This window comes from Opisthorchis viverrini (genome assembly GCF_000715545.1).
Source record: "Opisthorchis viverrini unplaced genomic scaffold opera_v5_102, whole genome shotgun sequence".
Taxonomy (NCBI): domain Eukaryota; kingdom Metazoa; phylum Platyhelminthes; class Trematoda; order Opisthorchiida; family Opisthorchiidae; genus Opisthorchis; species Opisthorchis viverrini.
Window position 1 is genome coordinate 892,124 of NW_008751761.1, and position 16,842 is coordinate 908,965.

At 43.8% G+C, this 16,842-nt stretch overlaps 1 protein-coding gene across 1 annotated transcript in view; it reads right to left on the reverse strand.

The window, feature by feature from the left end:
• The window catches only part of T265_05535 (hypothetical protein), a gene marked incomplete at both ends in the record, with an annotated part of 143,346 nt that overhangs the window by 13,984 nt on the left and 112,520 nt on the right, over positions 1-16,842 (reverse strand). Inside the window, 8 exons of the mRNA XM_009170569.1 lie at positions 123-170; positions 3,120-3,391; positions 3,535-3,660; positions 5,605-6,011; positions 6,627-6,878; positions 11,400-11,718; positions 14,306-14,464; positions 15,867-16,028. Of these exons, the coding sequence (XP_009168833.1) occupies positions 123-170; positions 3,120-3,391; positions 3,535-3,660; positions 5,605-6,011; positions 6,627-6,878; positions 11,400-11,718; positions 14,306-14,464; positions 15,867-16,028 (1,745 nt within the window). The remainder of the gene's footprint in view (positions 1-122; positions 171-3,119; positions 3,392-3,534; positions 3,661-5,604; positions 6,012-6,626; positions 6,879-11,399; positions 11,719-14,305; positions 14,465-15,866; positions 16,029-16,842) is intronic.

Here is a 16,842-nt window from a genome sequence, read left to right on the forward strand (position 1 = left end):
TATATTTGTAATGTGCTACTCATAAGGTTGCTGGAAAATCCGTGACATCCATGGTTTCATATTATAAAAAACGGCTCATCAGTCAGCTTTGATAGGTCCAAGAAAGCGTTACATGAACTTACACTGAGACCGCGCCACTTTTTCAAGTATCGTCGAAGTGCCGCCGGGACCTGAAAGATAAGTTAATGTGGAAAAAATCTGCAGAACTGGAAAACCGACAAACTAAAAAAACTCTGATGGAGTTTCTCCTCAGAAAAAAGTGTTTTCAAGCGGTAAAACGATTTACGGGTAAGTATCCATGTGGAAGCTGTGATAAGTTGGTACCTTTCACAACGCGAAGCCGGTTCACTCTACACTCGTTGGAGAGGACGAATGAGAACCAATGAAGATGTGACATTCTGTAAAGGAAAATGAATTGCGCCGAAGCACAGAGCGGGACCCGCCCAATTCCACCATCCATGACGGGGCAACAACCTTTGTCCCGGGTTTGAAAGTAGCCACTTTAGAAAAGAGAAAAAACGCCTGAATGTTCGTAGCTGAAAACAAGATTTCGCCCTAAGAGTAAAGTTAATCCACACCGGAAGCTGAAGATCACTGTGCAGCAATTTCAGTCCTTTTGAGATCCTCAGTGGTTTGAATGTCACGAAGATCCAGGGAGATCTGAACTCGCCTCCTCCTGGCTAGCAGCCAAACACCAGACAGTTCGGTCACGAGCAGTTGTTCAACAGTGCGATTAACTCACCAGAATAGTTGCACAGGAAGACCATTCTCCCGCGATTGATGTGAACACGAATTCTAGAATCCACGCAACCACCTACAACTTATCTATAACTGCTGTCCAAAGGATTGCCACTTCCAAGCTCAACTTTCTATTCACCATTCGGCGCTTTGAGTTTTCGACGGTTGCCGTATTGTGAATATTGCATCTTACCACTTCTCTCTCTGGTGTCTCGTGCGATCCTCCTTTTTGTCCAGTTTTTCACTATGGCGTAGTTTGCCTTCGAGTTTCCTGTTTGTCTGTTCTCATCAAATCTGTCATCATCTCATCAAATCTGTCAGAGAGAATAGCACAGTCATACCCACAACAAAACACACATTCGTATAGCCTTCCACTCAGACTAGATACACCAGCTCAGATGATGACTCAGATGATGACTCAGTTTGAGGTAGTTCAGTGGATTGGGCGTGAACTTACAAAGTTTTGGAAGGTCCATGGTTCAGACCTGACCCAGGTTTCTCGACTGGTCCTTTCTATTCTAGCGCAGTCTGACAGTATCTCAGCTCTCGTGCTTCTTTAGGGTGGTACACCGGTCATACACCGAAGGGGTGTTATAACTCGGTGTTCAGTCGGTTGTGAAAACCCCCGACGAAAGTTTATTTCTTGACAAAACACTGATCATGATGTTGCTGAAAACTTTTTGGCACGTCTGACAAAGGCAATTAGTGGTAGCCGATCCGTTATGCCTTAGAAGTGCCTAGTGATACAATGGATTAAAGTTGAGAAAGAAATTAGGATCAACAGATAAGTCATCGCTCTGCAATAAACTTAGCGAAATGCACTCATTTGCATGGCTATTTATTATTGACAGGTGACTCACTGGGAACTCAGCTGAATCCCTCTTTTACGATTTTTCTAATCAACTGAATGTGCCCCTCTCATGTTCCAGTGGGCACGATACTCGAGATATCGGATTACATTGTGAAGACCTAATACACCACTTCCAAGGTTGCTGAACACTCTTCGACAGCAATGTTCCAGATGAGTCTCACGTCACATCCAGAACTGGTATGTAGATGAACGTGTTTTGCAGATTTCGTACAATTTTGGCTCAAGCAGAACATAAATTCTATGGAAATCCGAAGACTGTGCCTAACTGATTATCCACGAGAAGGGCGGGACCGGTCGCGGACTGTCGAAGAGTTTTCAGCGACCTAATGAATAGTGCATTACGTCTAGTCAGAAAACTTGTTACTAGTCCTGTTTTCGATTGGGAACTATGACTCGTGACACAGAAAGTGACTGCCAAAGCAGTGAAATAGAATACGGGAGAACAGAAGGCGTAGAGTTTGTGGGAATGTGTAGAGCGGTTTTAGATCAGCTGAGCTGGTAGCGGCTTTCGCCCATGATTGAGCAGGCCGAGCATTGAGCTGGATTCAAACCGACCGAAGTCCACATAATCTGCAATAACTCACATAAAATCAACAAATGCAGACCAGATGAAACATACTTTTCTGAGCGACTCTGCTCAAAATTCGGCCGTAATCACCTTGGCGGACAATGTTTTCGTGTCAAAAGTGCAGTCTTGCCCGACAAGGTTTATTAGCCTCTCTTGGAAAGACTGAATGACTTATTTTCCACGGGCATTCACAAAAACTCACATGGAAAGCAGACTATATGCAATTTCAACTATTTAAGTCCAGTTCTACAGACCCCATGAAAATGAAGCAGAACAAACGCCAATCTTCGAAGCAAGTTTATCGAAAGTTGACTTTTTCGGGAAAGGTTTTCCGTCGAGTAAAAAACTGGGCAGTATTACCTGAAACCGGTCAACATAAACCGATCTGGTTCTACCTTCTATTCAAAGGTGATAACCCCCTTCCCTCATCATCGATCGATTACAGCCTTCGAACAAAGATTTTTGCTAGCTCACTGTCTAGGAAACTGTCTAGCTAAAAAGGGTCTTCTGCTTGCGTCCTGCAGGCTTCAAGCGTCCGTCGCGCCATTTGATAAACGAGTCAGTGGGTCGACACAATCAGGGCACCTCCTTGGTTACCCTTTGAGGCGTTGGCAGACCAAACTCCATCATTCAAGTGTGCACAAGTTTGCATGTCCAGGCGTGATAATCCAGCTACATTCATCCTGCGCTGTCGATATAGTGGTAACACTCTCCTCGCGCATCAGATGTCTGAAGTTCAAACCTAGACACAAACAAGCCTGTGCAGTGCTGACGGGCTCTAATATAGGCGAAACTCAAGCCCCGGACTGAAATATCTCTGTACAAACATCTTACGTACTTAGTGTTCAATGGCCACCAACGTTTTTATCGTAGTCGCATAACAGAATGTGTGAAAACGGTTCTTGCTAGACTAAGATGAAAATTGAACTCATTCATACTTACCAGTCGAATACGTTGTGACTGGTTTTCGTCGATTTTGAGGCTCATCGCTCTGGGGCGTTTGTCGATGGTGAGCATGTGCCATCGACGGAGCTGCAGCGGGATTCTGTACTGCAACAACACCGTGTCACTTGATCTCCCAACCGAATCCGGGAACTTTGCATTCAGTGCTCGCAACTCAGTTCGGCAAGCGACAACTACGTAACCGTTTGGATCAATATAGACACCTAGGAATGGACCCATTCTCGTTTTGGGCGGGAGGAAAAAGAGTAGTCCTGAAAAAAATCAGGTCAATAATGAGTAGCGGAACCCTCTATCCATATAAACTTCGACATATTACCACGAATTCAACAAGAGTTAGCTGACAGACTCAACACAATCGATTTTGACCGAACATGCACTTGAAGACATCACATACCAGGTACTTGTGTCGCCAGAAATGTAAGTCCAATGCGCAACTTTTTCCCGTTCATTGCTTGTGGTCCCTTTGGTCCTGGTAGTCGGATGAAACTATTACCGCCAAACTGAGGAATGACGGTCACCACTGTGGGGTGGGAATGAGACACAGGCAAGTGCAAGATTTCACTCTCAAAACAAAGATGTAATCTTCATCTGACTGGATTGTTTCACAACCGGATAAGTGCTACGGCTTCACACAGCTCGGTGGTTAAGTCGTGAACCTACAAGCCGGAAGGCTTATGGTTTGAACTGAACCTCAGCATCTTGATTGCTTCATTCTATGCTTGGGAAACCTGAAATTATGTAAGTCCTCCTGCTTCCATTGGACAGGAGGCAGTTAGGCACTGTAGGCGATTTACGGCAATGGAACATCACTGTCAACACTGATGTTTCTCTCTGGTGAATGTGTCCAGCGTTCACCTAGTGAAACTCCGACAAACTGTTTACTATCATCTATTTCAAAGTGGAGTACTCGTCTGAAGTATCTGTGAACGATCATACCAAGTGCACAAGACGAAGGAAAGGTGGACTCGAACTAACAAACTCACAAACGGCATCGATTACCAGCTGAGCTCCTAGGAATGCTGCTCATCGCCAAATTAGCAGTGTGACTCATTACACATGCGCCTCAGTGAACAAGAGCTTAAAAGTGTCAGCACTAAGTCAATCTACTGGTTGACGACTTAGTCAAGTCCAAACTTGACTATTTATGATTGTAAATTACTCATTAGCGAATCTGAGAAACAGTTGGAAAGTCGAAATGCTCGAGAAAAAGTGAGTAATTTTGTAGGAATAGATGAAAGTATTTTCGAGAACGGGTTATCTTATCCATGTTCTAGATAGGATAGCTTAGTGATTAAGTTACAGACTGAATAACCGAAAGACCCGTGGTTCGAACCAGCATCTCGACTGCTCTTGCCTAGGCTGGGGTAACTCGAAAAAGCTAATCTGCCATGCTTCCTTCGTGTGGTTTGCCAGTTAGGAACCGTAGAGCTGTTAAAGTTTAACGGCCATTTCTTATGGACATAATCGAGATGTGAACCATTGGTAGCTACGTCATTTGTGTTCGAAACTCGGAATTCTCATTCAAAGTAGCGTGGTAATGAGAAGGAACAGGTGAACGACTGTGTAGTGTATTTCTAGATTGGTTTTGTAAACAGTGACGGTAGTGAGAAGAGCCAGGAGAGTATGACCAGAAATACATTTGCTTCTTCCAAGGAGCAACAGCGACCTTATGAATAATGTTTTGTGTACATATCATAAGCCATGTCACTTCAAGGCTTTATTCCTGGAAGATTCGAGTTTGTCAAGAACCTTTCACGACTGGATCCTTCGTGGCAGTCATGTTAATCTTGCAGGAATCCTTTGATACTTTTGATAGGCGGAAATAGCGATTTCTATACCTGCACGTGGGCTGTTGAGGAGAGAAAGTGTCCCGAGAGTTCCATAAAAATGCTGTTTATACCGATTCATTTGTGCTTATTTTAAATCTGAACTACTGACAAGGAGTAACGTGTTTTTCACTTCATATGGTGGCTTAAGGATTGTTTTGTCTTGATCTGCCTGAATTTGACTTTTTTCGAACCTACCACCCTCAGCAACAGACAAATATGAAGGCAGTAGGCAAATCTGTTATCGCCCTGGCCTAAAGTACACCACACATATTTATGCAGCGGTTCATACTAGGATTGACCTTGTATCAAACATGGATTTAACGAGCTCCTACAGCGATGTTAGACAATGCGGAGTGGAAACAAATGAGAACTAATGGTACCGGTTTTAAACAGGAGGTTTTAACTGTACGCAATTAGGCTACCTACTTCATGAAAGTCCAGCCGTGGTTTAGGGTCAGTTATTGATGAGACATCTTGACTGATCTTGGCGCATTCAACCAAAATAAATGCGTCTCTATCCCACCAATCGGGGGTTTCAACCATTCAATGATGCTTAAAACTTTACTGATAAAGCGTAAACTTATTTTCGATCAATATAAGAGTACATATGGTTATTCCAGTTCCTTTTTTTTTACCTTGTTCACATCGTTGGCCCTGCCATCCAGGCTGGCAGATGCAGTCGTACTCGTTTGGACGAGTGGAGACGCAAATACCTCCGTTTTGACATGATTGCCCCCGTGTACATATTGTAGCCGGTGCTTGAGACTGTTCCACCGTACTCCCATCTGACTGGATTGATTTGGTGCGATCATCCTCGTGTACCACTGCAGGTGGGGAACTGAATTCCTCATTGGCACTACATAGTGGTGCTTCGGATAGACCAGAGCTCACTCGTTTCATCCCAATCCATGCCAACTCGGTACCAGCACCACTGAGTAAATCGATTCGTTGAGGTTGTTTGTTTGAACCGGCGATCAAATTTACACGAAGCAGGCATCCACCGAAACCATCGTTTTCTTTTGCGCTGGGTGGAGGCCAAGTCCTGTTCAATATAAATGAGGACTGTGATGATGTTGAGACCAGCTCAGAAAACAATCAATAACTAAATAACACAGAAGATGCGGTAGGATCGTATGAAGGCCATACATGAGAACTTTGTCATCCTTCTTGTCGAGTACGCCTGGACACAATTCACAGGGGTTGTATGGTATGTATATGCTTAAAAACTTCATAAACGAGAGATTCAGCTGGGTTCCAGGTGAGCCTCCTGCCAAATCAAATTGGTTTGCAAATGAGTGTATTTGTTGAAATCAGTCCAATATGGATTCAAGTAGAACGTAAGGTTGACGGAAACTCGGGGATTGGGCTACCTGATGAGCCCCAAGAAGGGCGAAATCGGTCGTTGGTTGTCGAAGAGTTTTCAGCAACCTTATGATTAGTGTATTGAGTTTATACACGTGACCTTTTGACCAATGGTTTCGAGTGTCAACCGTATGGCAAAATGTTTGAGAATCACTCCGAGGAGAATCATACATACTAACTAAACAACGGCTCCGCACCCTTTCGGACAACATGTGGAATGATTTTAAACGGTCGAAATTCTTTCAGTCAGTTGAAAGCCAACGAAATAAAAGCACAAGTCAACTGCTTTACTCACCGCTGAATCGCAGGAAACAAGGGTCGACCAATAACGATAGTCTTGTAGCCTCCTACCGGTTGGGTGATATTTTCTGCTGTAGGGTGCTGGAGTATGGGCGCTTCCGTTACCAGGGTGGTTTGTACACCGTCCAACTGAAGCCACGGCTTGTTATTAATCACGCCCACACGTATTTGGTGAAGCGTATTAGGGCGTATCGTCTCCGGGGCTTGAACCACATACAGCCGGTCTGGTATGCGACCATTCAGGTAGCTGTTTGGAGGCAAAACGAAGCGTTATGTGAAAATAGTTGTTGGGAATTACATTTGCTACACAGAAGAGCGAGGACGACAACTTCAGCTTCACTTTTGTACATGTATGGGTCAATTGGGGGAATAGAACGATTAGTCCGATGAAGATGTTATCGGTTGTAACTCAACCACTGAAAAACATAAATTTAATAATCTTGAGGCACATATATATACATTGATGTTTCTCCAGTTCTTTATTATGTCCGCCCGCATTCTCAATGTTTCTAATGTTGCCAATTTTCGTATATCTATTATTTTAGCGATGGAGTTGGCATAGTACTCTTCCACAATAACCCCCATCTTCAAGATAGACCCTCCAGAATAAAAATGATTCTTCGAGGGAATCCGTCGTCCGTAGTCCTGTCCGGAGGTCAGCCGTCCCTAATAACCGAACATCACATCATTTGGACGGATGTGTCACGTGCAGGGCACGGACCAAACGAAGCCATACCCTGATTGGTCAGAATGCCAGCCAATCCGGATCGAGCATCTTTGACTCGACGCTTCTCACCCCTCACAGAGATTCTATTACGACCTTGTGGAACACTCTGTGACTACCCTATAAATGCAGTTGTAATAATGTTCCATTGTCTCCATAAAGGGCTGTGTAGAGCTACCGTGCCTTTTGATAACTATAGTGGGTAAAGCGGGAAGCCAAGGGATCGATTACAGATTTTCACAGTATGCTAACCACCGGAAAAGGTTGTTGGTTGTATTATCCTACAGGATATCCGGACAAGTGGGCGTATACTTATGCAGTATTTGTTTTGACTGTAGACTTCCATTTTGCGCCTACATGTTATGATTCGCTCCATACAAACTTTTGACCTCTGAAAGTGTGGGATGGAAAACGGACCCCATTACGCTACCCTGGCTCATGAACCGAGTTAATGCGGAAAGGCTGCAATCACCAATCTTCCAAGCCGAGGTTGTTTTAACGTGTGCTCCTCTCCTGAAATTGTAGGGCCTATGTCTACTCGGGATACAGTTCTTGGAGTAGATCCTGTCTTGAGGAATATGCGTAATATGAGTTTACAACTACTCAAATCTAAGGCGGAAGCTGCCTATCGCGTGACAGTTGTATGCGAGGTCAAGTCTAAATAAACGAACAACCTGTCGAGCGTTTTTGTCAGTCCACCTCAGTCTTTCGATAGATGAAGATTTCTGTGAGTGCGTATTAAATGCGAGGCCAAGGGAGATTGAAAACCCTAAACTATCTTACCAGCCAATTATCAGGCTAGTGAGCAACTCAATCCATTTTCTGAGAAGTAAAAACCAGAACTTACGACCAAAATCACAATTATACACTATAAGTTGCGGTATATTTAAATCCGAAAGAAAAAGTAAACTAAGACAACTGGATTGGCTCCCCAAAAGGTAGCTTCTAGAAGCTTCCACGCAATTTTCGAAGAGAGTTTTTGGGCATCTAGGTATGTGATGTTGGATATGTGCATTGTTTGAAGGGATTTCTGAGTAACAACTTGGAAATAAATTCCTGCGGTGCTGACCAAACGACGGAGATATGGAGCTTTAAAGCATAGCAGGTGAAGCACTCTACGCCTCCAATGATGTTGTAGTGACTGATATTTCCGATCCTGAAATACTTTTTCGCACAAATTGCGATACGCAACACATTCCCGATCGGATATTCACCTAAGTTTGGGCCACTGCGACCTTTCCTGTCCAACCAATGACGGCCAGTGCCTTATAAAAAACCTCATGCACTTCGCCACAAATACACAAATAATGTATAGAATAAAGAACATTTTGCAAGCACAGTTTGAGAGAAAACTAAGGATGTATGGAACTTTGTTTCGTGACGTGAATTCACAGCAGGAGACCGTATGGAGCAAAGTATAGAACCAACTTCAACTAATGTTAGCCGGGGAGTGTTTACGCTGACTCACTGTTGCGACCTTGGTTTCCTGTCGCTATTGGTTCAGTTTAACAGCCATAAGCCACGTGTTAAGTGTAGGTTGGTTACAGCCGCTACAGATTCGGCTGCCAAAAAACGGGACAACGTGAGAGATACAGCGAAGAATTGGAGGCGTTAGAATGAACGCTTAGTTCTGGAAACTTGGAAGGTGTCCATTGAAGGCGATGGCTTTGATACACAAATGCCATTGGCTGTGCGACTGGGCCATTTCTGCCGGTGTTTTTAACAGTGATGACTTGTGTCCCGGGGTCCTTGGTCAAGCAGATGGCAGTAGTTGACGGTTTGCGTCTCCATACTTCCTTCCCAGGTCACAGAATGTCCCTGTTCTCGGTTCCTTCCAATCAGCACAAAGCTGGGCAAAATGTACCCTGCGGAGCAGATGACCCTCTTGCGTAGTGAATAAATGTCCTAACCAGTTATCGAACTCTGCGCCACAGTTCCACAGGGAGTCTGAATGCTATCCTGTGAGACAACAATCAGTTGACTCTATGATCCCACCTGTCCCTCATAGGGGTGTGGTTCAGCGCATTCACCCCATGGAACACGGGGGGGGGGGGTAAGAGGGACCCGTGGTCTATTTGTGACAATGAGCGGGCACAATAATTGTGCACGACAGAGTCTTGGAAATGAATTATCATTTTTATGGCTAGTTCGCTACTCTATTTGTGACAATGAGCGGGCACAATAATTGTGCACGACAGAGTCTTGGAAATGAATTATCATTTTTATGGCTAGTTCGCTACTGAATCGGTTTCTTCAGCCTAGCTCTGAGCACGTCAGTTCAAACTGAGCAGCGGTGTACCTGAGTTTGTTTGAACCTAATGCACGCTCAGATTCACTGCAAACTTTGCGTTCTACGCTTGCGTTCTTTGGATACATTGACACCAAACGCTGTCTCAATTACAGCGTAAGATTCGCATAAAAGGTGATTTTTAAGCGCATACTATCCCCTGTTGACAAGCAATCGACCTCAACGATCTCATCAGCTGCATTTAGCTTGTTTATCCGATGCCCAATAGCCTAAAATCTGAGGAAATGTAGCTCTTAACCGAAAGGTCGAGATTCGAACCCACTGACTGCTTTGTTGGTCTTATCTAGGGTTAGGTAATCAACCGTCCACCTTCTCCAAAAGTTGCACAGTCTATGCATCAAGTGTGAACGGTTTGATGTGATACTGGCGAAAATATATAAACTAGTAAAAGCTGTTTATCCATGCACTTATAAAGTCCATAAAGTTACCTAAACCATCCGCTCTCTTTAGACTTAAAAGATTGAAATAACCAACTTGTCTGCAGCCCTCTCAGAAGCTGTCTTAATTCAGTTTCCTGAAACCTATGACCCAAGCCCATTACAGTACTCTACCAAGTTGTTTGTCAATGTGTTATCAGCACAGAGTCCATATTCTGACCCGTCTTGCTTTGTTGAGGATTGCTCACTATATGCTGAGCAATTCATTCCCGCGGTCACTGACACCCCAAGTGGAGAACTGTTTGCTGATCACGTGATCGTTTGCCGAGCTTGGTAGTTGGCTTATAAAAGTTTCCGAGCTTGGCAGTTGGCTTATGAAAGTTCCGACGATCTTCGAGGTCACATCACCAGCGTGTGCGGTTGGATGGGATCGTATGAGCAACCAGATCAACACCCATCAATGTTCTGACTACTTAAGCCACCTCAACGCATTTTGTGGGTTGATCACCTGAACATTTTCCCTTCTACCCAGACAACGTAACGGGTTTTGGGATTGTGAGGTGTTTACTTTGGACAGTGATGCTAAATGTTTCGATATGATCCTTTTGGAAAAAAAACGAGTACTTGTCACTCAGAAATGTTTCTGGATAGTTGTGAATACTGCGAACCTACTTTCAGTATAATCATGACTCGGCGAATGTGTGTAGTGTGCGGTCTCAAGACTGTCCCAGTCACTCACACCCTTGAAAAGACTGCAAAGACCCACTACGCTGCAGATAAGTCCTGTTAGATGGATTGATTGCAGTGAAACACCCCCATGTTGGGATAGGCTTTATGCTACCAGTTGAGGTGTATATCAGGACTTCATTTACCAAGCCGTCTCACCAGCTGAGTTTCTTCTGGGAAAAATTTGAGAATCAACACAGTACCCCTTTATTAGATTGCCAAGTGGACATATACAAACTGAGGTCTGCAGAAAGACAACGCAGGTGGACCATAATCCAAGCTACGACAGCAATCATTCAAGCTGTCAAAAGCAGAGCCGTATGCGGATACTCTTCAAACGGATTGAGTTGCGCAGGATAGCTATGGAGTTTAAGGTTAAAAAGAAAAAGGGATCATTCAAGAACTTTCAAGGATATGGATGCCTGAGAAACTGACTGAAGAAACCCAGTACGACCAACCCAGTGACACCCGGGGAAGGCAAACAAATCACGCTTCTATACATTGAAAAGGTTGAAGAATTGACCGCAGCATTCTGACGACAGCATCAAACAACGATGAAATGAAAATAGGTGAATATCATGCGGGGGCACTATCAAAACCAAAAGAAAAAGTGAACTCAACACCTGAACTCACCTACATTCCACACGTCCTCCGGAGATGCCGAGACGAAATTGATGATCTCTCAAGTTTTTAACTAGCATTTGCTCTTGTTCGGTTGGAGCTATACGATACTGTAGGAGGTTCCCATCTTGACCAGAAAGCACCACATCTAATTCGATTGTGATTGGCTGTTCAAATGATTTTGGTGCCGGTATTAGCAGCGTGGTTTCCGGACTAAACTGACGTCCGGTAATGATCTCGTTAGTCTGCGGGCTGTCCGGTGGTGACGTGTTATTGTCTGATTTTGATTTGGCTTCTGCTTTCACTGAGGGATTCTCGGTAGCGCGATGACCTGTGTGCAACGGGAAAGTGGAGACCGATTGTGTAGAGCGAGGAGAGCTAATATGCATGATGAAATTGCTGCGGTTGGAATACTTCTTACTATCGCACTGATATACTTCACCATAACGTGTAACGTGCTGGCTGACCCAAAAAGAGCGTGAAACCGGTAGTGAGCATATGGACGGTCGACCTACACAGAAAACACTCAAACTACTTAAATATGTGAAAGTAGCATCAACCTGTTACAATTTTATGCCTCAGGTTTGTCCTGTGATCCGCACAGTCGCACAAGGCAGTTTACGCGGTTATCGCAATGTGTGGAAGTAAAAAAATACTTTGCCGCTCGCAATCAGAGTTGTTCTTCGCGCTGAATTGCCAAGCCAAAATGGGGCCTCATCCCAGAATTTAGCCTGATGCGATTTTCCGCAGGTAGGATACCATCGTGGATGTCCAGCCACAACGGCAGCGAATCCGTCTTCCTGTGGCCCCAGTTTAAGCCTTTGCCTATTAACATCATTGGACATATTTCGGCGTTTAATTCAATGAAATTTTTCTGGTTTATTTTATCAGAAGTGCTTTCCCGATCGACAGCTCCAGTGGTATCTCTAGAGTTGACGTCCGCTCCATGGGATTTTAACCCAAGACCATGTCGACGAAGACACTTACTTCAAGAGACGGGATCAACTGGTTCCAACTCTTGAAAAACATGCGATTTAGCTGTAATTACCACAAGGTGGTGCCAGTCTCATGCAGAACGAAATATCACAGTGTGTTTTGCAATAGAGCCAATGAATGAATGTTTTCGACTGCCGAAGTCAGTCCGATGCAGGTGCATTGTCTCTTTAAAAATTGAAGATTGCTATTGTTGAGGGCAAGATACTGACGGGTGGACATTCAATCACCTGGAAGTAAGTATTCACTCCACATTTTTTAAACTAAAGTAAGTAGAAATACTGGGATTTCTTTCCATTAGTAAACCTCGCACTCGTTTTGTCCGGATTATAGCGGTTGTATTCCCTTCTGTGAGTCTTTTTTCTCCGGCATTAGGCACTGGAGCAGGTCAGCAGCAGATACCACAGATTGACGAATCATCAGATATAACAAAATCGATCTCAACGCATCTCTGGCGCGGCATTTCGAATCCGGATAGGAACAGCTTTTTGGTACGCAACATGGCTCAAACTCCCCCTCACATCGTAAACACGCATCCTATTTTCGATGTAATCATTACAATTACCTGTGAGGAATTCCTTCGTCAAACCGGTGAACTGTTAAATCTGTTTTCCTTTTGGAGTTATTGTCTGTTGATGTGCCTACACAGGACTCGTTCTACAGTTTGCTTGGGCCGTAGCAAGCATCCGTTATTCGGCGTTAGGGAAGGCGTTAAATTACCAGATAGAATTCGATTTGATCTCATTGCATAAATGAGGGCAGTCAAAGACAGTTTTGGCCCCAGGATGTTTTGGTGCTAAGGAACGGTAATCGTAATCATCTATAAAACACTACACCAACGAACTAGTAATTTCATTTGTGAAGTGTTGCGGGATAAATATTTTGTTCCTCCTGTTCTGGTGTAATTAGTCCGGGGACCCCACACCAAAGGGAAGCTCTGGACTGGAGTTTCGCCCTCATTAGAGCACACCAGCAGCGCATATCCAGAGGCGTGCGAGGCAAGCGTGATAACGCAGAAGCGTCCAAGGTGCATTGGTGGAGTAGTAGCTCTCATGTCAGATGTCCGAAGCTCAAATCCCTGCACGGCCTTGGGATATGCACTACTGATGAACTCCAATAAGAGCGGAACTCGGATTATTAATTGTCAGATGGCCATTCATCAGAGCCAGCCCACTGCGAGTAGAAGATATCGCCTCGAGTTACGAAGAACCGTTAGACAGCGAGCGTAGCTGTATAAGCCGATCGGCGGCCCATTGTTCGTTGAGAGCCAGACTTTGAACGAAGCTCCTTTTAGCCAAACCCAAAACCCATGAAGAAGTATAGATGAATATTGCTAAATATGGCTTCGCAAATAGGGCGGTTGTCATTTTGATTAGAACATCCGATATCCTATCTCAAAAGTCCATATTGTTCCAAATTTTGGTATGTATTCATGCTACAAGCATGTTTGGTCCATCCATCATTGTTGCCGTTCAGACATTGCGCATGAAAAACGAGCTGGAAGGTTGGAGAGGCTCTCATGGTGGACAGCAATTTGCAATTACAATCAAAATAGTTTATTGGCTAGATCAGCGAAGGACTTATTGAGTCAACTTGATACAAATAACTAGCTTAATCTTTCTCGGTAAGCGAACAAGCATATGAGCGGTAGTGGGAAGCGATGAAAGCGTTTTTGTCTTTGTTAAGGTAGGCCAAGATTCACAAAGATGTACACGGTGTCCATAAAGTGTTTTAATTCTTAGGCGTACGACGTCTTTTAAGTTACCTAGTCATCTCGATGTCACACAGGTGTTTTTGCATAAAAATACCTAAATAATTTTTCATGATAAGTATTAGAATTATAAACAAACTGGAAGCTTGCCAGAGAATTTGAGAAGAATATGGGGAGAAAAATTCGATTTGTATTTGGTGAGCGTACTACTAACCTGAAGTCACATTTTCCACATTACATCCGGACTTTGTTACGTATCCGCCATCTGGACAAATGGAGCACTGTCGACCGACCACACCTGGGCGACAGTCGCACTGTCCACTTGTTTGGTCGCAGTTGGTGCTCACAGAACCATCGGGATGACAGGAGCAGGCTGCAGAAGTTGTGGAAACGGGTGTAACACGAAACCTCTAGGAGTGAGCAGCTAGAACGGGAGTCCATTTACAACCGAGTGGCGAAAAATAACGGTTTTGATAATGATTTTGCTAGGTTGGGCATACTTGATGATCCAAGTCTCTCAGTAAGGATCATGGAATTTATACTACCTACTTGATTATACACGAGTAGTCAAATTTTCAAACAAATTTTTCGCACCTTGATTGTGCTCAATCAATCTAAACAAATTCGTCTGGAGATTTGATGTCAACTTTTCCAGCACCGGTACCATCACGGAAATTGTTGCCCAAAATGGGGAAATAATTTAATCGGAATAGGGTTGAACTCTTGTTAGCTATCTCAGTTGTTCCATTGTTACTTCGTGTTACCAACACTATTCTTCCTACAACCCACCAAGATTCAAGATTGGTGTACACGGACACTTGCTGCGTATCTCATGCTTTTGGCTAGAAAATAGGAGAACAAACTCATCAGTGCATAACTTTGGAGTCAAAGACGGAAGCCTGGATGTTCTCGTCAATCAAGACGAGCAACATGGCGACGGTGGAGATGGTGCGACTGACAAAAACAACGGTACGGACACAAGCCAACGCTCGGCATCGCCCTTTCTTATGGAGGTGACAAGAGATTATAGTCTATGTGAAAAAATCAATTCAAAACGCTTCATCTTATTCTGAAGATCACCACCTGCTATTCCTGCTAAAGGCATCTATGTTAGTGGGACCCGGAGTCCTTCCCGTTTTATGTTCTGTAAAAGTACCCGGTTTTTCTGTAGGAAAATTCCATTGTCTCATCTAGGCGTCATTTGTGTGACACATCACAAGGTCGTTGAGATTTATTCACTGTCTGGACTTTTAAAAAATATTTAGCGTTGATCTATTTAGAATTGGAGCTGTCAGCTTATCTGGTTTACGAAGTTAAAACAAATACACGCAGTCTCGAATGCTTGCAAAGTAATGCATCACTTTAAGCATTCCGCAGCCAACTGGTTTTCAGCTTCACCTTTGAAACTCATATTTTCCAGGTCCTAGAATGCCTAAGGAGTAAGGAATACGACTGTGAGTTTCGTACCTTGTTGGACAGATGTCTACAACCCCTGAATTTAGGAAAATTCTACGGAGAACTGTTCAATTTTGCAAACTTGGTTGACTATTAGAATACACTATTAAGGTACCATCAGGGATAAACACAGTACTTGGTATTAGAATACACTATTAAGGTACCATCAGGGATAAACACAGTCAATTTGTAGCACCTGATTTCGTGGATGGGATTCTGACATAAATGTAAGCTCACACAGGGGGTTAGCAACACGGATATTTTGAAATGTATGGGTAATTTGATAGATCGGAGGTTAAAGGGGACAGCAAATAACTCACCGATACACTCGTGTCCATTCTGTAGGCCCCAGTAGCCGGCAACACACTGATCACATTTGTCGCCTTGAACATACCACTTACATCGACATCGACCCCTGTGATCACAGAACTCGGACAGAGCACCAACTTTGTTACACGTGCATTGACTAACCTGCACTTCATCTGTACGGATGAAGGGAGAAGATTGTTTGAGTACGGAGTCATTTGTTGACCAAAGTCAACCAAACGGTTACAAACTACTTGAAACGAAAGTAAGAGCCACATTCGCAAAGCGGTTTTGAAAAGTCAACATCCCCAACGTTCTTCAAAGTCTCCTGACTGTTGTATGAATACAAAACACTGACGAATCAACACTGCATGACGGTTCAATTATTTCGGTTTCAACATTCCATCAGACGCAAGGATACCGCTTTATCACTCGACTAAATTCTACTCTTCTGTTTCATCAGTAGTATACACCGCCACACGGATAGTGCAGTAGGAATAAACCTAGACGTATGAAACATCATAATCAATGTAGGACAAACTGCGGTGAAAGATAACCGCAACAGGCCATTTTGTGAGTCTCATTTTCCTGTAGATGACTAATTTTAGAGGTCAACGTGATTGGCGGTGTTCAACTGAAGATACATTAAGTCTGTCGGCATAAATCGTGTTCCTGCGGGCAGTCGTTGCCTTTGCCGATGTAACATTAACGTGCATGCGTAGGTTGATCAAGGGCAGTTCGCTTGCGTGCCACCATAAAATGTAATCATCAAGTGACAAAAAACCAAGGTAAACTGTGATCGGTGAATTTTTCGACTGGTTCCAACATGGAATTTGGCGTAGAATAACTTTGTTTTTGCATCGTTCTACGTACGTCAGCCGCTCATTTAGGACGGTATTTCTAAAATTAATTTCAGTTGCTGGTTCACTGACCCAATATCCCGTTTCGTGATTTGGATTATGTAAGTGACTAGCTACATGCCATTAATTG